The sequence below is a fragment of the Nesoenas mayeri genome (genome assembly GCF_963082525.1).
Source record: "Nesoenas mayeri genome assembly, chromosome: 3".
Classification (NCBI taxonomy): domain Eukaryota; kingdom Metazoa; phylum Chordata; class Aves; order Columbiformes; family Columbidae; genus Nesoenas; species Nesoenas mayeri.
Genome location: NC_137544.1, coordinates 98,093,358 through 98,116,819, shown reverse-complemented (window position 1 = coordinate 98,116,819; position 23,462 = coordinate 98,093,358). Strand labels below are relative to the sequence as shown.

The following is a 23,462-nucleotide window of genomic DNA, read 5'->3' as shown; positions in this document are numbered from 1 at the left end:
TTCTCTTGTAACACTAACCATTCAGCAATAACACACTCAGTCTTAAGATGTGTTTGCCAGTTTATTAAAATGGTGTTGCACTTTAGTCATCTGTTCTGACAGGTTGCAAAATGGGGAGCTTTCGATGAGTCTTCACCTTTGTTCAAAAGCTGCAGCGTCTGAAGAAACTTCAGAAATTTCAAAAGGAGTGCATAATCTTTCACTATGCCAGTCAGGAAATAGGATCAGTTCCCTCTTAATGAGTAGAGCAGAGGTTACTCTTGTCCACCTTGTGCTGGAATGCATTGCAGCGCAGGGATTTTTCATTTTTCAATACTTAATGCCTAGCTCCAGCCACGTGTTCATCTGTGTGTCCCTTTAGTCTCTTGCACACCATAGGAAGTTACTCCATCTCTCAGAGGTACAATCCAAATCCTGCTTCCTCGAGAAACACTCTGTGACTAGCTGGTGACAGAGATCGGAGGTATTCTATTTCTACAAACCCTGTTCAGGTATATTCACATGTCTTTTCTTTCCACAATTATTAGACAGTTATATACCATCAGCCTTAGGCTTTCTCTGCCTGACAGAAGACTTCAGAAACAACTGCGCTCTCAAAGGGGTGCCCAATTTCAAAACACAGAAGTAATGGAGGTTTAGTACGCAACTCTACTTGGTGTACAAAGACAAGAGATGCAGTGCTTTCACAATATGCCTGCCAGTTTGAGCCTTTGGTTGTACAACTGAAGATATTAATACATAACTAAAAATCCACATCTGAAGGTTGCACTACTCCTTTCCCAAAAAATGAGGTTTTTTTTTTCCCTCAGCTTATTGTTTGCATTCACCAGATGCTTTGGCCACTGCGGTATGAGAAGTACCCCAGTTCTGTGCTGACAGGAATGGCTCATCAGAAGAGCCATTGCAAGGCTTTCTGCGGTTTCCACACCACCCTACTCTTCCAGTGGTGACTCACCACATGTACGTTGTTAACAGCACCACTTGTGTGATCTTAGCTCCCCCTCACCGTGATCCCTAATTGTGCCTGAGCTACAGCATCAGTGTCTATGCAGGGCTCACGATATCGGCTCTGAACAAGGCCCTCTTGCATCGCCGCGCATTGTGCGGCTGCCGCAAGACGGGGCTGGCTCGTAAAACATCTCTTTATGTACTTTATTACTTAAACTCTTTTATTTGCCTGCAGGAGCCCTTTAACAAAATCACATTGAATTGACTTTCTCACACCAAATCAAATCTCCCTGGTCCCAGTTCAGTTGTCTTTGTCAATATGTATTTTATAAATGGAGTGAATTAACAGATGCTGTTGGAACAGAACTGCTGGGGTAGCGTTTATGTTTTTACTGCTCTCTCTGGGCAGATGAGTTGTGTAGGAGTGTAATGCAGGTATCTTGGGATGAAAGTTATGTTCTTCATTTCAGTATATATATATTCTTAACAGTTTTTTTTTTTTTTCCTTAAATATATATATTTAAAAACCCTTTATAACCCTCTCTTTAAAATGTGTTTAGCCTAAAGCGCTCTATCATTTATACCATTTTTCTTGAGAATGGGTCAGGATGACATTTTTTTGGCTATTAAAAAAGAAAACAGTGGCTTTTTCATTGTTCACAGGTTTCTGTGAGGACTTTATACTGTGAGCCAGCATACAGCTGAACACAAATACAGGTTTGAAAGATGAATTAGTGCCATAGTTGAAAAGGGCTTGTATTCTTTTGCATTAAGCATAGAATAGATTGTGGGTTTTAATCATATCATATATATCATGCTCCATTGGTTTTTGCTTAATTTCTTAGAGTAATTCGGCCTTGCTAAATACATCATGAAAATACACAAGCCAGGCACAAAAATCTACTTGCTCTCCATCCCTATTGTTGTAATGATTCTAATGGAAATAATACTCTCATATAAAATCATAATTTACTTATCATTGGCAAATGGATAAGTAGAATTTTGCAACAATATCATAATTGGAAAGCTTATCTCATTGTCTAGAAGGGGAGAAGGTAACAGAGGTGGCTTTATGCAAAAGCTGAAATGCTTCTGAAGATCTGTTTTGTAGTTGGCAGTGAGTGCTATGGTTAAAAATATAAGGACAATTTAAACCTTTTGGGAGTTTTAGTTCCTTGAAAAAAATCCTACAAGAAAAACAACATCAATAAAAGTGAAAGCCTTGTACACAGCCTTATTGTCTCATGGCCAGCTTGAATGCAGCATGTTTCCGCAACTGAATGTTTTTTGAAGGGCTTGGATGGTAGAACCTTTTTGTTTGCCATTTTATACCTTTTTCGGAGAGTTTGTCCTGAAAAGAAAAAAACCCTGAACAAAAATAATATTTTTTTTCTATCTCACATTACCCTTTTTTTTAAAAAAAAATAATAATTTCTGTTTTCTTAGGTTCTATTTTTCACCCCTTGTTGGCCTCATTTAGTGGGGTGACCATAGAGACATCTACTGGCAAAGGCTGGCAGTGATGCCATTGCACACACACCCTCAGCCCCACTGCTGTGGTGGGATTATCCAAAGTTGTCTATTTCTGGCTATAAAGGATAATGTCAGCTAAAACCACTCTTGGATTTTGTATTTAAGGAAAAAAAAAAAAAAAGCTAGCAAAGTGCCCCCTACACTGACATCCCAGACTCATGAAAGATGATGCTTTGTACTGTTGTGGTTCCTGATCTGTAGGAGTTGCAGTACCCACATGTAAGCCAAGGATTTTTGGACTAGTGTGCAATGTACACTGGCTCTGTATTTTGTTGATCCTCTATTCTGGCTCCAAAGGCTAAGCCTTTTAATACTCATTTTTCCCTTTTGAAAGCAATGGTTTTGCAGACTGACTAAATTAGTAATTCATCAGTCAGCAATGTTTGTAAATTTTTTCAGTTGCTGGGGATGAACATGAAATAATTGTTGACAGAAATCACCGTTAGCAGGAAATATCTTTTCCAGCCCACGGATTTCCTTTTTGCTGTAATGCATTATGTGCCTATGAAACATAAATATATAAAGTATGACACACATTCCAGCTGATTTACAAACAAATACTTTGTATTTTGATATTTTGCTGAATTCAGCAAGGGATTATATGAATTTCTGGATCTTTAAGCAATTGAATAAAGTGATTTTTAGAAGGCAAATCAATCCATCAATATTACATGGTCCTATTTTGTTTTTCTTAGAGCATATTTAAAATTGTACATTCGAGGTGTCAAGGTTCAGGAGTCAAGTGCTACATGTGATAAATTAAGCAAAGGTCAGAGGCTATGCAATGCAGTTTCAGAAGATTGTCTACCTCTGCCTTTGCAGCTCATTCATGCTGAAGTGATGCACTATGGGAATTACTACCAAACTCTGCTCTGCAACATCTGCTCTCCCTAAGTGAGTTAGTGCACGTCAGACATCTTTATGTCAGAATATTGCAGTGATGGATGCAGTCTTCAGAAAATGCTGCATAAAAATCTGGTGTGCCGTTCTGGCCATTAAGTGAAATTACTATTTAAATTAATGGCGCTGTCACAGTTTATCTGTGCAAAGAATGAACGCTGATTAGGGTATTAAGTAATTAGCAATTTATCACACTGGAACAAGGTTGATAATAATTAAAGAAGTAATGGTTTACCAAAGAAACTAGAAAGGGAGTCACTTCTTGTTATGTGAGTGAAATCTTGGCTGAAAAATTTAATTCAGTTAAACAAAGATGAGGTTCGCAGTGAGAGAATACAGCCTTGTTTGTTTCGATAGAGAAACAGTTCATTATCAAAATTTTAGTTTGCCTGTCAAAAGTCCCTTGGGGCTGTCTGAGTTGCTTATTAGTATTGAATTGAGTCATTTTCTACAGTAATTCTCTACTTAAAATTGGTGGAATCTGAGGACAATTTGGAAAAAGGGTGTGAGCAGGAGGAAATATTTACCTCTTGGAGAGCTGGTGATCGCAGTTTGATTGCTGTGAGTGGAACCAGCTCAGAAAACACATAAAGTATTCAAGTAGCATCACCTTTTTGAGTCATCCCAGTTGTTGGAACGAAGTGGTCTGAATGCTTTAGCAGGATCGTACCCTTAAAGAGTATTTTTCATTATGTATGAATTCATAAGAGAAATTTGCTGCAATAAATGGCAATGAGAAAAATGGCCGCTTTTGCATGTGTTTAAAATGTTGACATATAACAGAAATTATGTCAAATACTAATTACTTTGTAGATCTAAGAGTGTATCACAGCCCTGTTTGGTTTGTTTCTTCATTTGTTTGTTTTGTGATATGGTTCTAGTTGAATTAGTAATGACATTTATTTCATTGCCAATTACAGAGGTATTTATAGCATTTGTTTCAGAGTTAAAATTTACCCCTTTCTTTAAATGGTGGGTGGTTCAACACCCACAGTTGCAGAATCATTCACATGAATATTTGGAAATTACAGTGGTTATGGCAAGCTTCTAATTTTAAAATAAAATTATTAAAATTAGAAGAAAGGCTGTGGAATGAATTTTGGCAGCTTATCATTTCCACTACAGAAATGCAAATTATATTTAGATAGTAACTTCTTAAAGAATATCGGATGACTGAAGCTTCACTGTGGGTATTTGTCAAGTCACCCATTCAGTTCTACAGATCTAGTATGAACTCCCACTTTAAAACATAAACTATAATGTGAAACATTCTGGAACGCTAAGGTGCACTGTTGAAGGACTGCTCATGTAAGGGGGGAAATGAGTGAGACCTGACTGGAAAGTACATGGAGAAGCTTTCTCAGTTTCTGCATTCTACAGGAAATTTTCATCAACAGTCTGTCTTTGACCTGCTGTGCACAGTTCCTTGATATGGTTTTTCATAGCAAAGGTTCTTACAAAAGTTCAGCAGTTGTATAAATTGATTTCAGAGAGTCCCTGTTTATTGCTCTGATTCTTCATTGTTTTCAGTAGGTCTAGAAGTCAGGACACTCACTTCAGTCAACTCATATTCAAATTTAAACTCACTTTAGCTAAATCTGCGTAATTCCAGCTGCCAAGCCATATTGCATTCTGAGCTTTCTCCTTTCCTAACTATTTGTTTATTTACTTATATTTTATATTCAGATATATTTGTTTGTTCGTTGCAGGGATGTTCTGTTGCGGGCAGGAATATGTGAATATGTCAGATACCATATGCTGCTCAGATTCCAGTGGTGAGTCCCTCACACACGTTAGAAAGAATGACCAAGTGCCAGTAAAATGCTGTGAGACTGAACTTATTCCAAAGAGCGAAGAATGCTGTAATGGAGTTGGATATAATCCTTTGAAATATGTTTGCTCTGACAAGATTTCAGCTGGAATGATGATGAAGGTAATTGATAGAAAATCTCTCGGTAGCTCTGATTTGACGATGGAAAGAGAAATACACTGTTCATAACTATTTTTCTAAAATAGGAATATAAAAACTCTTGTGTGCATTATTCATTTTCACATTACATCCATATTAATACCGAATGAGTTCACCATGATTGATGTTATTGCAATGAATTCTAAAGGAATTAATAATGATTAGCTGCCTCTGTGAAGTGTTGCCCAGCACTCCAGATTAGTAAGGGGGCTAAAAGCTGGCATGCTGACAAGACTGGCACATACAGCCAGTTTCCGTTCTGTGACCACTGTTCCTGATGATGTTCCTTAAGTGGAAATTAAAATTGAAGTGGCCAGTTCTGAAGTATAAAAATGCTATTACATTTCAATTTGAGCAGGCAGTATGACATGGATTTCCCAACCTCCTAAAACCATATAAATAAAAATAAAGCAATTGGTATTTTCATGATAGACTTAATCCTGATCCAACAGAAAACCAATGGCAATTTTGGCATAAAATTCAGCAGTACTAGGATAGTTACCTGTATAACTTTCAGCAACAATGAGAGTATTATGGTTTTGGTGCATTTAGGGCCTAATGAATTGTACAGTTTATTTTCACTCTAATTTAAGAGTAAACTATGCACCGTAAAGGCTAATTCCATCTTTTCTAAGAGTGGCCATGAGACAATTTAGCCAAAATTTGAAAGTGGCAATGTCTTGTAACTCCAGGTGAATTGACTAGAAATCTTCAAGAATTAGCATCTTGATGTTATACATAACCTCTAAAAAATATTGTCAACTGTTATCCCCCCCTTTTTTTTCTTTAGGAAATGATCATTTCAAAGGATGAAAACGCTGTTCATATATATGTATATTATTTTATATAAATTTTTTATAGTTACATTTATCTATATTTAGACAGGGAAAGTAAGAGGGTTGAATATTGTAAATTCTACAATATGGAAATCAGGTAGATATTGTGGAATTTATCACTGAAGTAAAAAGAAAAACAGACCCCATCCTGCCACATGCAGGCATTCCTGTATACTTTTCGTTCATCTGTTAAGTTAATACACAAATATTTCTTCCCTCTTCTCCTTTTCATGCCAAGGTTTTCATGTCATTCCATTTTCAGACTGAATAATTTTCTCCCAGAGAAAATCCAAGTGTTGTGATGAGTCAGCTACATTTCCTCAATGCATTGTATTAGTAGTTCATGCAAGGCAAAAAATGGCTGAGAATAGGTTAATGAATTCTGGTAGATAACATGCTAGATCCATACCATAGGTATAATGCATAAACAAAGGAAGCGGTTTCTATTTCACTTACCTGCAGTAGAATAAGAGAGAGCATTGCTGGCTTTCTGATATGTATAGATTTACTAACATTAAAAGCACTGATATTCTGAGATGTGTTCTGGAGCTACTTTATATTTGAATCCAATCCATCTGTATCCTATATCCTATATTGATGTCTATCACAATCTAATTTTTATGGAAGTGCCAAGTTTGGGAAATTAAATTAGCTGAAGTTCATAATCAGACAGCAAGCTCATTTCAATGGGTGAATTAAGAAATCATCAGGTATATTTTTTTGTCCTTCTAAAGCTTGTATCCTAATGGGCAGAAATGTTTGTAGCAAGTATTGCAGTACATTTCTTCCTGCAACAACCTGTATTCTATTAGAATTATTGCTCTCTAGCTTATGCTTTGGCAAAAATATTATTTCATGAATTTTAATAGAAACTTGTAGATGTTCAGTGTATATTTCTGTTTCTGTGAATTGTTCTTTATGGGTTAAATATTGTAACTGTTAAACGTTTGCAGAGGTCCTCTTATTGCAGCAAAACTGCTGTTCCGGATTGATGTGGTAGAAGACATAATTTATATAGCTAATGGAGAGGGTCCTCAGCTCTTGAAAGCTGCCAAGGAATTGCACAGAGGCCTCTTGAGTACTTGGCAAGCTGTGTGAGGGGCTGGGAATTTACTACTTATTTGCCATATATTGGCCTTTGGAGGAGCAGACTGTTCAAATTCTTGGATTAAATCCTGATCTCATTTGATTCTAGACTCTTCTGCTTTCAACAAACCCAGTCATTTGGGCTTCAGAGGTTAAAATTTGTGATGTTTTCAAGGACCAAATAAAACAAAAATCTGTTTCCTTTAGAAATAATTAGAAAAGCATTGATGACCAAAGACTGTAGACAGACCAAAGGCTGAAATGGTCTCCCATATGCTAAACATATTGACACATTCAATGTGATTGCCTGATTTGTATGTTGCCTAATGACAAATACTAATGGAAGCATCTGTAATGAAAATAAGTTGTGGTAAATATACTAAAATTGAATGTATATTCCTTAGGTAAAAGAAGAATGCAAAGCTAATATCCTCTGCCCTTTATCTATGGCGGCAACAGCACATTGTGGAAAGTGTGACTTTGATCCTAGAGAGAATATCTGTGCATGGATAAAAGGTTCACAGAGTGCTACAGAAAGCGAGATAAAAGAAGGTGTGTGTCCAACTGAAGAGGAGACTGTCTACACAGGAAATCCACACCAGTATTCATTTACAGGTAAGGAAAAGTGGCATATCAGGTGGTGATTTGCTAGTGTATTTACTTTGCTGTGGAGGAAAGGATGTCCTCAATGCTATCAGGTATTCTAATGAAATGTAAAGCAATTGTAGTGAAGTATCATTCTTTAAGAAGTCATCTGTGAATCAGGACAGTATCTTCAGGGAAATGAGTCGCAAGAAATTAGTTGAATACATAAGGTCTAAAACTGTGTTCACAAAAGTTGGTGGAAGTATTGCTGTATCAGAAAGTGGTCCTGACTAAAGGAAATCTGTCTTTAAACACAGGAGTAGTCCCATAGGCACAGGTTAAAAAAAAAAAAAAAGAAAAAAAAAATTGTATTTCATGAGACTGAGATGATCCATATATAACTTTCTTTTTCTAGACATGAACCTCGAACCTTTTATCACATATGAGTACAGGGTGGCTGCTTGGAATAGCTATGGAAGAGGCTTCAGTGAAATTAGCAGAGCTGTCACTAAGCAAGATGTGCCACAGGGTGTAAGTCCACCAAAATGGGCCAAAGTGGATAATTGGGAAGACATGATACTTCTAAACTGGGAAGAACCACTTCAACCAAATGGTATTGATACATGTTTTGATTTGGGAAAAAAAAAAAAAATTAAAAAAAAATAAAAAATCATGCTCTATCATTCAATTGACAGTCTTCCAAACTCACAAAATGTTTCTTAATCGATCACTGGCACTGAAATACTGAAATATACATATTCCTAAACTCTGCAAGAAGAATTTGCTTTTCATTGAGATCATTTTCATTGCAAATAAGCGTAGAGTCTAACTTCATAGAAGACAATTTAGGATGTCTCTAAGAAGTGCCCAGAAGCTTCTTTTGAGAACAGTTGTAGTGATGCTTTGCAAATATGACCAGAAAATAACAATCATATTACAACATGTTTTGGGACTCGGGGGTGGGTGGCGGAGTGGATGATACTCATGTTTCTTTCAGGAAACCTTGCTTGTGATTTTCAAACAGTGAGAAAATTTGGAACAGCACTCTTAAAAATTGAGATGCACTGAGATGTTGATGTAGAGTTTGAGGAGAGTAGCTGGTAATTCACCTTAGCCATTTAAGCAGGATGATTTTATGTTACAGTGGTCGCCTAGAGATTTCATTTAATATTTTCTGTGTGCAGAGTAGGTTGTTATAGCATACCATCATGCAGGATTTCTCAGCTAACAAAAGGGAAAACTTTTTTTCTGCAATAGGTCTTATTATTCACTACATCATTCTCCGAAATGGAATCGAGCGTTTCAGAGGAACAGAAATGAGCTTTATAGACACAAGCGGTGTCCAGCCATACCAAGAATATTCTTACCAGCTGCGAGCCTGTACTGTTGCTGGTTGCGCAGACAGCAGCCAGGTTAGTGAATTGGTCTGTATGGAACTGGTGCCAGAATTTTATCAGCCAGTGTGGTAACATAAAAATGCTTTTGGAAAGTTGTAATTTGAAGACATGCTGATTATTGAGTAAGTGAAGAACATCAATAATCTAATTTGATTCAGCTAGTGACAGGCGATTATTTGGAACCTAAGGCTCATGCGAGTGGAAGAAGAAAGCATCGCAGTCTTGGCAAAGATGAAATTGTACTGTAGGAACTGATGTTTGTTAAAGAGAAAGCTGCACATAATGTAATAGAGTAAGGAATATTAAAATGCACTTTATCTAAGCCTTGAAATTAAATCTTTTTTTCTCACTAGGAGGTCTATAGCCTCTTCTTCCTTGGTATTCCTTAGTTTATCTGCTCCAGCTCTAGTCTATCAATTTGTTCAACAACCTTCTTATTCTGAGCCTCCTTCCACTATATTACCCTTCACTGGCTTTCCATGTCTGCACCTGCTTCAGGCTTTATACTCCCTTTGTGTACAACCTGCCTCTGCTTCAGTTTTAAGCAAAAATAATTTCTTCCCTCCCTTTGTCACTGCTTCCTTTCCTTTCCTCTGCTCACATATCACTTAAAATCACAGATGCCTTTCACCAGCATTACTATTTAACCAGCTCTACTTTCTATTCGACAAAGTACTGGCCTTATTCATCACTTGGAAAAACTGTTTCTTAGGTAACTTCTGTTTCACAGTAATATCCTTGCCTCTATGAAAATTATTTTCCAGGAATACAAGTGGGGAATAACAACTGTGCTTTGCTTTGTAATTATAATATCTATCGGATTTAAAATTTGAGTTATTTTGGTTTGTTTTCAGGTGTTTAAATGTTTTTCTTATTGGTGCAAATCTCAGCCAAAATTATAAGAAACACTGATGCAGAGGGATGAAGATAGGCACATAGTGATCTGCAAACTATATAGACACAACTACTGCAACCATTGGCCTGAGCTAATAAATCCTGCTTATTTCACTTATCTGTAATTAAGGAGTTTAGTGTTGCAAACACTGAAGTCTGCAAGTAGGGACTGATTCTACCAAATCACTAAGACCATATATTATAGAGGGCATATTTTATATTTACAGCATAATATAAATACTTTATGGTGGTAATAATGGAGAAAGAAAAGTGATTCTCAAAGAGAAAAAGGTCTGACTCACTTATTAAAACTGTAATTTGGAAATGCCTCTGTAGGAGATGGTAGAAATGTGTCAATAGACAATTAAGTTTTTCCTTTTTCTTTTTCTTTTTTTTTTTTTTAGAAAGACCTCAACAACTGCAAAGTTATTCTATCTTTTAAAATCTTTTGTTTCCTTACAAAAATATTGAGTTGAAAATAACTACAAGAGAGTTCAGATTGCATGGGATATATGGAGGCTTAGCTCCATGTTTACTGGTGCTTAAAATATATGAAATCAGGCAGTTAAAATGCAGAGACACTGACAAACCATATGGAAGAGAGTTATCAAGAGTTTTCAAGCAATACAGTTTTCGTTGTTTCACTTTGTGCTATACACTGCAGCTAAAACATGGTGAAACCTGTTGTGATAAATTGTAGACATAGACTTATGTAATGTATTCAAGGTCAGATTTCACTGTGAAAAAGGAGGAAAAAAGTAACTAGTTCTCCAGGACCTTGGTAATGATATGCCAGCCCAAATAACATTTTAAAACAAAAGTGACATTCTCATTGATCATGGTATCTAGTGTACTATTACATTAAATTGCTGTTTAATTCATATGTCTTCAGGTAGTTGCAGTCACTGTCCAAGGAGTCCCAGAGAGTGTTCAGCCACCAGACGTCAGTGCTTTGAACTCAACAGCATTACATTTAAGCTGGATTGCACCCAAGAAACCAAATGGCATCATCAGAGAGTACCAGATCAGTCAAGTAGGAAAAGGATTTATATACACTGATGCTGCAAGCAGAATGCAGCACACAGTATCAGGTAAGGAGGCAGAGCTCTCTGACAGGCTAATGTCTTGTCCTTAAGATATAAAACAGTGTTTACATATTAAAAATCCTACTCATCAGTAACTTTTAAATCCCCGGTACTGTGAACAGTTTAGAATGCTTTATCATGACTTTACCTATCTTAAATTTATTTTTTTCAATAATTTCTGGATGCTGTTTTTTAAAATATTGATAGATTTGATTTCAAAATTTTAAAACAAATCTATGCAGCTAGATTCAAGATGAACACTTTGTGGTGTGCTCAAGGTCTCAGGTATTCTGTGTAGGCTTGCCACTCCACACAGATTTAACTCTCTCTTTTACTGTCATTAATGTGCAGCAATGCAATTGAAGTCACTAGTGCTGCTGTGAATGAGTGGGAAGGGAAGGGAAGGGAAGGGAAGGGAAGGGAAGGGAAGGGAAGGGAAGGGAAGGGAAGGGAAACAGAAGGATCTTCAAGAGCTCATCAGTTGGTAATGGAGGGGTACAACTGGTGCCATGATCGGAATGTAGTAACAATTTTCAGTGCTCCAAACTATTGCTACCGTTGTGGCAACAAGGCTGCAAGTATGGAACTTGGTGATACTCTAAAATACTCCTTTTTGCAGTTTCATCCAGCACCGCGTAGAGGTGAACTGCATGTTACTTGTCGCACCCCAGACTACTTCCTGTAAAGAGATTTTAGACCTGTACAGTATTGCCATGAACCATATGTTGACCTAAAGAAAATGGGAAGAGCAACAGTAACTCCAAAGTGTCAGAAAATATTTAACATTCAAACTTGTTTTCACATGGACCAAAAGACATGTCATATTCAAATACAAAGCCTCTTGTCATCAACAACTGTGACCACTTTAGAATGAACCAGTTCATTGCATGCTGAAGCAACATTGTTGGTCAAGAAAACAGTTTCTGGTGTAACGCTATTTGTAGTTACTGTTGCTTTCTCTGAGAGACCGCAAATAATAAGATGTAGACATTAACACCTCGTGAATACATTTAACTTTCCATTTAGCTATAGCTTTATTCAGCATGACTGTAGATAAGGGTAGCAGCAATCATTGGAGCTTAAAGAACATTTTAAAAATAAGTACCAAGGCCTCATATTTGTTCTGAAACTGTTTTATTTTCAGGGAATACTGTTTCTGGATTCTGTTTATAATCTCATATACTGCTTGTAGCCTTCTTCTAAATACTTGGTGAAATTTCACTAGTGTGTGTATATCTGAAAGAAACTTTACTCAAGGGATTGTGGGGGAAGATTTAACTCAGACCTCAAATGTATTATTTTCACGTATTCAATTTTTAGTTATATTTGGATGTTACATTGAAGCAAAATTACTTTTAGAAATGTTTCTATTGAACACCAAATGGGAACATAAGCATTCTGGGATACCTTTTTCACTTTTTGACCTCAGGACGCTCATCAAATTCTTGTATTTATGTTTTTCAGAAATACTTTTCTTTTTATTTTTTTTTCACCTGAGTAGGAAATGTAGAGATTCATTTGATGTACACGACATCTGACAGCCTCCCAAAAAGTATAAGTTGACTTAGAGCACATAAAACCTATACAGCATATATGACACTCTCAACCACCCCTCAAAGCATGAGCCCTGAGCTGGGGTAGATCTCTTAGTGCTTTAAAAGAGTTTGTCCTTGCTGTAGTCACTCACAGAGGAGTAAAGGATTGCTGTTCCTCTTCGACAATATCATGCTCAAGTGTGAAATTCATCAACTGTATATTATGCCTGTCTCCATATTCAGTGCTTCTGGACATGAGATATTAGCTAGAGTATGCCAGCTGGTGGCACATGATCTAGAATTTCTGTTTTAAGTTTCTACTGTAAAGAACACCTAACTAACAAGGAATGATTTATCAAACCCATTTGAAAAGTACTTCTCATGCTCACAGTTCCTTCCCAAAAGGCAGTTGCACCTCTGGAGTAACTGGGATTTTAATGCATACAATACTATTTTTCTTACTAGTTGGAAGGGTGAGAAAATGAAATTCCTTTCTGAGAAGGAAGGATCTTTTTTTCCCTTTTGTGTGCCTGTTCTGTTAAGCCACTGCCCAATGCTGCCGTGTTAAGCCAGGAGCGAAATAAGTGATTGTTCCTCCTAACAGTCATAATCAAATCTTGTGCTGTTTTCTGCAGGACCTTCCTTGGGTAATAATATGTAATTCTTGACACTGATTTAGCAATATGGATAATTATTACCCTCTAAATTAAAAGAATAAGATAAAACAATCAAATTTATTTCATGCATACTCTCAGATGTTTGAACTGTCATCTTATTCCCTGTAGATGTATGTTTTCATTTTCTTATCTTGCTTTTTTCTTTTTTTTTCTTTTCTTTTTAACTGTGTTTTTTCCCTGAGCAACAGTTGAACATTAATGAAGCTGTAGCATTAGTATTTCTTGAGACTTTGAATCTAGGGTCTTGCAAATAATAGACGAGAAGGCTAGCACCTTGCCACTGCACCATTGTCTTGCTGCTTATTTTTAATTACATCAAAGCTTTGGAAACATGATCCCACAAATGCTTTGTGGGAATAGCGGTGAATGTGCTCATCATGTGAAATCCATAAATTGCTTATAATCCTCTCAAGATGTTAAAAAAAGCATTAAGTAATTGAAGACAGGAAGTCCTCAGTTAATTATTTAGAGGTGTTATCAATGCTTTAAGCAAACTGAAGCATTTTCTGCTATCTCACTGAGTTGAATGCCACTGGGACCTGGGGGCAGCAGCCATCATCTTCTCATATTCTCTAATGCAAACAGCACATGGCAGCTTGTCAATAAAAGACCTTTTTATATCATTTATTACTGAACACTTCCACTACCCTGTACGGAACAATTTGGATGACAGTTATGGCATTGTTTCACTTTGTGTTACTACTACTTTACAAATGGGCCTGCTAATGCTTTGCAGTGGGGGCCAGGCAGAGGGTAAGACTGAAGAAAATAATTAGAGGAATTGTAAAAGAAAGCTAAGAGTGCCATCTTCAGCAGCAGCAGGTGGGTTTATAGCAAAGATTCTTCTCAGCTCCCCCTTTTTAGTACACTAAAGATAGTATCCCAAGTAAGAGGCTTTGTCAAGCATTTGCAGGACCGATCATCTTTAGGTAAAAGCCAAGCAAGATTGTTAATGTTTATTTTAGTAAAAGGAACAATATTAATAAATACTTTGTGACTGAATGGCTTGAAATTCTTTCATCTGAACATATTCTCCATTTCAGGGTAGTGAAAACTGAAGGGATACAAAAAGGTTGTCACTGGTCAACTCTATCTCCATGCAGTACTGAATCATGAGTGCTATTTATCTAAAGGAAACTCTTGGGAGTGGAGGGGTTGTGTGAGGCTGTGGTCAGCAATCTGACATCCTCCTGAATAAAATTCCCATGGTGGGGCCCAGGAGTGTTAGCCTAGGAGCTAATTACTGACCTTGCTGGAGCCATATCCACAAATGGAGACAAACAGTATCAGAAGGAATTGATTTGGCTAATAGAGGAATGCATTCTTAAAAAAAAAAAAAACAAAAAAACACACAAAAAAACCCCAAACCAAAACCAACAATAACAAAAACAAACAAACAAACACAAACAAACCATACCAAAACCCACCGTTTCATAGCCTTTTGGCAAATGACGAATGCTGCCATAACAAAATAGACTCCTAAGTCTAATAAATAAATAAATAAACAGGTAAAATATTAAAGCAAAAACAAAAAGGGAGAAGTATCCTCTAGTGAACAATCAAGCAGAGAAATTGGGAAGGCAAAATGCTGTTTATGTTTCAAGATTATCTTACTTGTTATTTTTATTATTAATTACATACATAGATTTGCACAGAGCTTTCCAAAGTGTGCATAAGATGATGTGTTTAATGCAAAGCTTTAATAATCTAGATAAAAATCTGCAGTGACTGCTCCATGTATGACTAGAGGTTTCAGATACCAGAATTTCACCAATAAATTTAGTGAAACCATGTGCTCTTTTTTTAATGCCCATTTTTCTCTTTAAAGTGTAGTTGAAAATGAGTATTGCTTTATTATGCATGTTTCCTTTAAAAGTGAACATGACTCCCTTTAGGGGAATTCAAGTAATTTGTTGCCACAGTAATCTTTCCTATACTGAAATGTTAAATACTTGGCTTTCCTCCATGCCTTTGCCTCTCCCTAGTCTGCAACTGTCATTTTCTCCCTTCTTACTTTTTTACGGCATGTTCAGATGATTTTTCTTCTCCTCTAGTTCATGATTAGGTTACAGCCAGGGCTGTCCCTCTGAGTCATCTCTTTATTTTCTCTCCTTCATGTCTTGTTCAATTTGTAAGCAGCCTGCCTATCTTCCATTCAGTATTTTACCTTTCTACATAATTGTTGCTTATTCTTTCTCTCCATTTGTTTGTAATATATTTTAATTAAAATATCTTCATAATGGCTACAAGCAATGATTTGTTTATAAACAAAGATCTTGCACAGACTTTTTTCTTGTCACAGAATCAAATTGTTCTTGATGTAATTACAATTAGGCACATGAGTTACATCAAAAGTATGTTATTAAGGTCACAAAGCCAAGCACTTAAAAATTGACCTCTATAATACTTCTCAATTGACCTGTGTAATCCTAATTCAGCCTCTCTCACACAAGCAGTCTGCATTACATAGTAGCACATCCTTTATACATAGGATTACTGCCTCATTCAATCCACAAGCTGTGTCTCTTCTGGGGTGGAATGCAAATAAATAAGTAAATACTCCTTTTACGTAGGACTGCTGCCTCAGCATTTGCTATTCCGTAGATTTATTCCTTCTGGCAATCTCGGTGTAGAGGGGCCTAATTCTGTATCTGCCCAAAGCTAAATTTCCTTTCTGTTTGGCAGAAGTCAGGGAGGTGCAAGCCCAAGGTTTGTGTGAATGTGGAGCACAGCAAGGCACGCAAACAGGGATGATGCCAGCCCAGAGGGATAGAATGTGGACTGCTGATGGGCTGGTGGCACTGGAAGAATGGAGAGGGTCAGTGTCCTGGGCAGATGGTCAAGTGGCAGCACACAGGGCCGCCTTGCTGCTGCAGCGTGCCCCCACATCAGCTCTGCCGAACTGCTGCCAGCCTCACCTGGGGACTTCCCCCAGCCCTGCCCCGGGAACCAGCACCCCATTTCAGCCCAGCCTTCTGCCCTCCAGCCCTGCCCATAGCTGTGCTGCCCTTCAGCCCTGCCCTGCCCTGCCCCACCATGGGCCACACCAAGACTGGGCCACACATGGCCCCATGTCCCAGGGAGGTGACTGGGCTGGGGCTATGCCCAGCCCACCCCACTCCACAGATTGTGTGGTGGGACAGACCCTGGCAGGTCTCTTAAATCCTGTGAGATGCTGGATTAAAAAGTTCCAGTGAGTGAATCGTGGGATGCCCCAGAGGGGAGATGGCTTCTGTCCTGGCTCTGCAGGGTTTTCATTTCTGTTCAGGCTACGGTACCAAGGAAGACACATTTCAGGCTTTCAAGCTTTCAGAGCTTGTCACAACTACGTCATCTTTATTTTTCAGACACCCTGCCTGAGACCTGGGGCCTGAATTGCTAATTCCTGAGCTCTCTGAGCTGCAACTGAAGGCACCAGGGGTTGCACTCAAATGTATGAAGTTTTGCATGACACCAAGTCCTCTGACAGCCAGGTCCCAAACAGCTTGCTGTCAGGTCCAGGGAGCTTTCAGTTTCTCTGCCTCTTTGTGTCTGCATCTTGTTTCTGAGCGAGAATTTTTTTTTTCTTCTTTTTTTCCTTTTAATTCTTCTGTTATTGCAACAAGCCACTTGCAATGCTCAGCTGGTTGGTGTTAGTAAAGCAACTATATGCACTAGGGGTGAACACTACCAAAATTTTTAAAATTACATACAGGCCAGAGACCACATGCTGGAGGGAATTTTGATAGGACTGTGACACAGACCCTGTATGCAAAAGGGATCAATTTGTATCATAGAGTGTCCTAATGCTGAGGTTTTCTAGTGTATGAGTGTTCAGTTTTGCACTCTTAATATTTTCTCAGACTTTTTTGTTATATATAATTTGCTTCTTATAATTCTTCTCATTGCATTCATGAACAGGAACTTTTAAAAAATATGTTATGAGGTGTTAACAAGAAGGTCCTTGAAAAAATGCAAGAGAGAGGTTTCCAGTGTCTGTGAGTGATAATATCATCTTTAACATCAACTTCAAGACATACCCAGAAGAATAGTTTGGCAAAGACCTTGTAACCTGGGCTGGAGCATGCCCCATGAAGCATCTGATCAAACGGTTAAACCTGAACTCTGAGATGTTCAAGACAGGCTCACAGTGGTCTTCATGTTTAATGATTTAGCTGCAAGAGGCCTTTAATGGGTTTGCAGAAATGGCTATTTTGACAGCTTAGTATCTTAGCCAAATTTCAAGTACAGTTTTATGAGGAGTCCTAAAGTCAAATTCTTAAGCTGCAGGTAACTTGAGGTCAAATCCAAAGGCATTGACACACAGCACAAGGATGTTTGAAAATTTCCAAGGAAAGGTCAAAGAAATATATTCTCTTTTAGTCTTATTCAAGGATGTCCAGCATAGAAGATCCGAACTGAAAAAATAGCTTTTTAAAAAATACAGGTAACTAAAATTAATATCTTGTAATGGAGAGGCCTTGGCTGACAGTCTTGTTTCTAACTGCTTTGTAGCATTTATGGTAAAATCTTGTAAAAAATAGGGGAAAAATTTGAACAAATGTAAGCTGGGAAGGGAGCAAGAACAGACTGTCTTTTGACATGTTTGCAATATAGTAGAAGATTTCATGTTCAAGTAAGAGAGTATTTTATTGTCTTTTGTTATTGTTGCAAATATATTTATAATACATTTTCAAAACATTACAGGCTCTTCAGCTTTCGAGTCCAAAACTCTAAGCAATTACACTTTCAGGTGCTTATCAGCTGGAAACCTTTTAATTTCTACAGCCATTAACAGTGATGGAGATTATGTTTGTGCCAAGTATGTTTAGATGCCTTCCAGTTAATTTTTAACAATTTTATACAGGCAGTAGTATAGGTTAAAAAACCCAATGAAACACACCTCAGAGACTGGCTAAATTTTCAGATGGTAATCTCTGTAGAGATCTGGACTGTTGTATCTGCATGGCAAGTGCCACTTAAGTTAGTTGATTTGAAGCTAATTCAGATATGTCTATAGGAAGGACATCCATAGATCTATTGCAGCATAGGCATACATTCAATCTGAATTGTTTTGTTAGGTCTTTTAAGATACTAGAGGACACATATCTAAATTAGCAATAATTTACCATTTCAGTATTATTCAGATGTAAAATTAGAATGGCTCACACTTTTTTGTTTGCCAAAAATACTAAAAGTTAACTTTAAGTCCAGTAACTTTCTATGTAGCGATACAATTCTTGGAATGTCAGATGTCAACATCTCAGTCTAACCTCTCTTTGTTCTTTCTAGGTCTGCAGCCGTACACTAATTACAGCTTCATCCTTACTGCCTGCACATCTGCTGGGTGTGCTTATAGCCAACCATTTTCAGGTCAAACTTTACAAGCTGCTCCTCATGGTAAGGGAAGAAGGCATTCTTATAGAAATGCAAAGAAATGGTCACATGGGCTTGTATTTTCTAACAGTTTAACAAAGTGCAAAACCCTGCTATCATCCATCAAGTTATCATTTATAAATTTACACAAGAGAATTCATGTCCGAATATTTGTATCTTAACACACTCTTTATACTGACTGCCTGGCATTGCATTTCTACTTTCTTTTTGTAACAATTTCCCCAAGTTAGAATTAGCAGATGTGTATTTTTTATATGCATAGACAACTGGGAATATAAAGGCTGCAGCCTTTGGCCTTGTTCTCCATTAACCTGTACCTTGTCTATTTGGTTGCATTTGATATAGGATTAATACAGAAAGTGTGTTAAACATTGTCATTGTCTCTGGCAATGTTTTATGTTTTTATTACATTGCTGAAAGCAGCAGCATAAACTGTGGGGAAAAAAAAAACCACAACAAAAACAACAAAACAAAAACAAAAATCAAAACTATATTTCTGGCATAAAGTTAAAATAGTGTCATGATATTAATAGGGGTATGGCCAAAACCTCATCACATCATAGTCAGCTCAACAGAAGTGGAAATCTACTGGACAGAACCAAAGAAACCTAATGGACTCATTACTCAGTACCGATTATTTCGTGATGGAGAAGAGATTTTCCTGGGTGGTCGTACAGACCTGAATTTCACAGATGTTAACCTGCAGCCTAACAGTAGGTAAGACACATTAAAGAGCTCTGGTAACATGTGAAATATCTTCAAAATACATGTACATGTGTTTGTGAAATATACAAAATATAAGTTACTCTTTTAACAAAAGAAAAATCTCTTACAATATTACTTGATTACTGAAAAATTGGTAGCCTTTATCAAAGGACTTGTCTGTTTTTACATTCTGATTCAAAGGGGGAAGGCCTTTTTTTTCATTGTTTGGTTTTTGCAGTCTCATTGGTTGTATTTTTCCCTCATGGAATATATCAGAAAAATTTAAGTCTTTATACAGCAGACAGGACTGAATATGCTTTATAGTGTTTCTATGCATTTTGAACATACTGGCTTAAAAGTAGCGGCTGCTGATTTTTTAATAGAGGCCATTCTGAAATTGGCTTTGGCACTTTTTGAGTCAATACTTCTCTCTCTTATGTAAGCTAATGTGAATTTTAGTATTACAATTATTATTATAAGTAAATAGTTACTTTTCTCACATTAAGAAAACTTATAAGTGAAAATCTTCACTAATGCAGTATTTGTAATACTCTTTGTATAGCCTATTCACTTTAAATTGGTGAAAGTGGAAATGTTTTATTACTGATATGCCTAAAGCTTCTAACCATAGTGTCTACTGATCTTTTTGTGTTTGCGCAGATATGTTTACCAGCTGGAAGCCAGCACTTGGGGCGGCAGCAACACTAGTGATAAATATGTTATACAAACACCAGTAGGAACACCAGAGAAAATTCATGTCCCATATAATGTCACAGTAATTGATGCATATTCTATATTTCTAGCTTGGGACGTGCCAGGTAAAAATGTATTTATGTAGTACTTTGTAGCAAAATGAAAAGATGGAAAAATTAGTATATTTAGGCAGGCAGCTGAATCATTCTGATATTTTTATTCTTTGTGTTTGTTTTTAGTGTTTGCGTGATTTAAATAACCAGTGTCTAAAGCTGCTGTTTCCTAGAGACATATTATTTTAATAATATTGACCTATGTACTTGACATAAGTATTGTGAGGATTAGCTGATCGAAAATCTGTATGTTAGTTTGATCTTGTAAACTATTATTGAGTGCAAGTATTAAGGAAAAAACAAAACAAAACACAACACAACAACAACAAAACAATACAAAAATTACACTGAAAATAAGTTTTCCATACTGTTCAGACTAATCTGAGCTATCAACAGGAAAACCTGCCAACCTTTTGGGTTGATGATATCTTGATAGCCATCCTGGCCATTAAAATGTCCATGTTTCCCTCAGGTATGCAGTGCTGAGCTCCTTTAGCAAAAGGTGTAAGAGCGTGACACAGAGATCCTGTGCTAGCTTTGACCTGATTGAGTAAATTTTATTTATCAGAGCACCATAGTGTTATTTGGAGGCTGGGTCAGCAAAAGCCAAGAAATATTTTTCCTCTTGTCACTCTTCTGGCTGTCTCCGCCTGCTACAGAGGTAGACTAAGAAGGAATAATTGAATAATAGCATATTTTTGTATGAGAGACCGTGCTCTCTTTCATTAATACAGATCATAGCTTAAGCAATTGGTGTACTTTACTGATGTTATAAAAATTATATGCAGTAGTTATTGTGGGATGAGAGCATTGTAAATGAACAATTTTCTGTCTAGTGCAGTTCATCTCCAGCAAGGTGTTTCCCAGTTTCCAGATATTGTTTTTTTCAGTAGAAATTAGGTAATTTTTTTTAATAAACTTCAGATGCTTGCATCTTGCAATAATAACCATGTGTGGTTTATCAATGATCTCAGGAAAGTTTTTGATGTCTCCTCTTCCTAATTATTTAAGATGTTATTTCCTTGTATAGCAGTCACAGTAGAGTCAATTGTCATTAAAAATAAAGTCACCTAGAAAAAGTGGTTTGCCTTCAAGGCTGGGATTGCAAGTATTGTGGCAGTGCTTAGCAGTGTTCACCCTACCCATTTAAGCAATGATTAATAAATCTATAATACCCTCAGCTGTCAATCTTTTAGTTTTCAGAAGCACAAAATCCATTATAGAAATGCTATAATATATGAAAAAGATTAAAATCTTAAATTAAACTTTTCCCCCTGCTGCCTGAAAGGATTTAGAACCCAGCAGAAGGCAGGTGAATTCCAATGGCATGTAATCTACAGCTGATTTTACTGGAAAGTGACTCATGCTGTATTATAGTTTCAATAATAAATATAATTTCAGGTACAAAATATTCAACAACATTATACATAGATTTAAAACATATGAATATACTGGAATAGTGTAGGCTTGTGAAGAGTGGGGTATTTCCCAGAAAAGCTTGTCCTTGTTCCAGACCTTTTCTTTTCCAGCTGTTCTAATTCCTGTTACAGTAGGTAACAAGCCTGCTAGGAGAACCAGGCTCTAAGTAGTACATTTGGTTATGTTGCAGTTAGGACTGTACGTATAAAGGTTCATGTATCCCTAAAACTACATCATCAGAGGGGTGAGGATGAGGCTGGACATTATGGCTCTGTGGAGGATGCAGAGTTGATGTGTTCACATGGCTGTATCAATTCTCCTCAGCCAGGGAGAGGCACATGTCCTTCTGCCCAGGTACTGGGATGCACCTTGAACACTTATCTCACTTTTGTGGATATTTGGTGACTGAGTCCCTTCTTCTCTGCCTTCTCATTTTGGGGCCAATTATTTAAGCTTTTAAGTATGAATAAGGGATTGTTTTTAACACACTACCTCCATTGGGCAGACAGGAAAGCAAAACTTGCCGTTCCTCTTATTATAGCATCTCAGGGCCACTAGCTGTTCTTACAGGAATGGGGAGTACTAGCAGCAGAGAAATGTTAGTAAGTGCTATTGAAAGAAACCCTGTGTGACCCTTCATAATCCTGCTTTATGCTCATTCTGAGGCCTTTGTGCTCCAACTGTTTTTCTTCCCAAGTGGAAGACTGTGAGGAGGTTTTTGTTGGAAGGTTCTGATCTTCTGGAATGGCATACATCCCATTAACAGGTCCTATGCATGCAGGTGTCTGGGGCCACATACAGCGTTATCTTGGTAGGATTAGCCTAAACAGTCTGCAACTTTTTATCCTTTTTTATGTCATTGTGCATGGCATAACTTTTTTTTTTCTCTGATCTATTTTACTCTGTGTATGAACCCTTGTTTCACAATACGCTACACTGAGATAATACAGGTTTCCCTCATAAACCCAGAGTGCAGTGTTTGTTATACGGATTGTCAGGCTTGGCAGTCACTCTTGGACAAGACAGTTGTTTTAATCTATATAGTCTCTGTGGAAAAAAAAAATAAATAAATAAAAGTGCTTTTCATTAACCAAGTTTTGATGAGAGGGTAATTGGTCATAGTGTCTTCCTGTCTGTGGATATCAGGTATGCTTTGGCATTCTATCTTCTTCTCTGCTGTAATAAATTTGGATCAAGTAATCACCCACAGGATTAATTATGGGCATCATATTACACATACCTTCCTTTTGAATGGCTTTAATTATAACGTTTCAACATCTGTAATGTATCTAAATCTTATGACTTTATAGATGTGCAGCATTTCTAAACTCCTGGCTTAGCTAAATAGCAAGGTGGCCGAGTAGCAGTTAAAGTGATGGATTCAGAAAAAATATTTGACACACCTCACTCACTATGGAAAATAGGACTTTATTTGCTGAAATAGGTATCCCATTATCTTGTGTTGCATTGCCTCAGTGCACAGACCTCAAAGGTACGGTACATTTCACTGATACACTACAGAAGGATATGTTACAATTATTGTAGAACAACTATTAATGCCATGGATAGAAGCAGAAAAGCTGAATGGAAAAAACCCAACCACATAATTCTCCTAACGCATATCCATGAATGTTATTAGCAGGTCAGCAGGTAGCCATTCTGCATTTCAACTCATTGACAACCCTGCTAGTCCTCACTGGGGGCCTGATTC

General features: G+C 37.2%; 1 protein-coding gene across 1 annotated transcript in view; it reads left to right on the top strand.

Moving 5' to 3' along the window:
* USH2A (usherin) overlaps positions 1 to 23,462 on the top strand; it is a gene marked incomplete at its 3' end in the record, with an annotated part of 383,577 nt that overhangs the window by 294,738 nt on the left and 65,377 nt on the right. The window contains exons 50-57 of the mRNA XM_080341535.1: positions 5,091 to 5,314; positions 7,677 to 7,887; positions 8,273 to 8,470; positions 9,115 to 9,273; positions 11,045 to 11,239; positions 18,717 to 18,824; positions 19,355 to 19,538; positions 20,187 to 20,344. Of these exons, the coding sequence (XP_080197661.1) occupies positions 5,091 to 5,314; positions 7,677 to 7,887; positions 8,273 to 8,470; positions 9,115 to 9,273; positions 11,045 to 11,239; positions 18,717 to 18,824; positions 19,355 to 19,538; positions 20,187 to 20,344 (1,437 nt within the window). The remainder of the gene's footprint in view (positions 1 to 5,090; positions 5,315 to 7,676; positions 7,888 to 8,272; positions 8,471 to 9,114; positions 9,274 to 11,044; positions 11,240 to 18,716; positions 18,825 to 19,354; positions 19,539 to 20,186; positions 20,345 to 23,462) is intronic.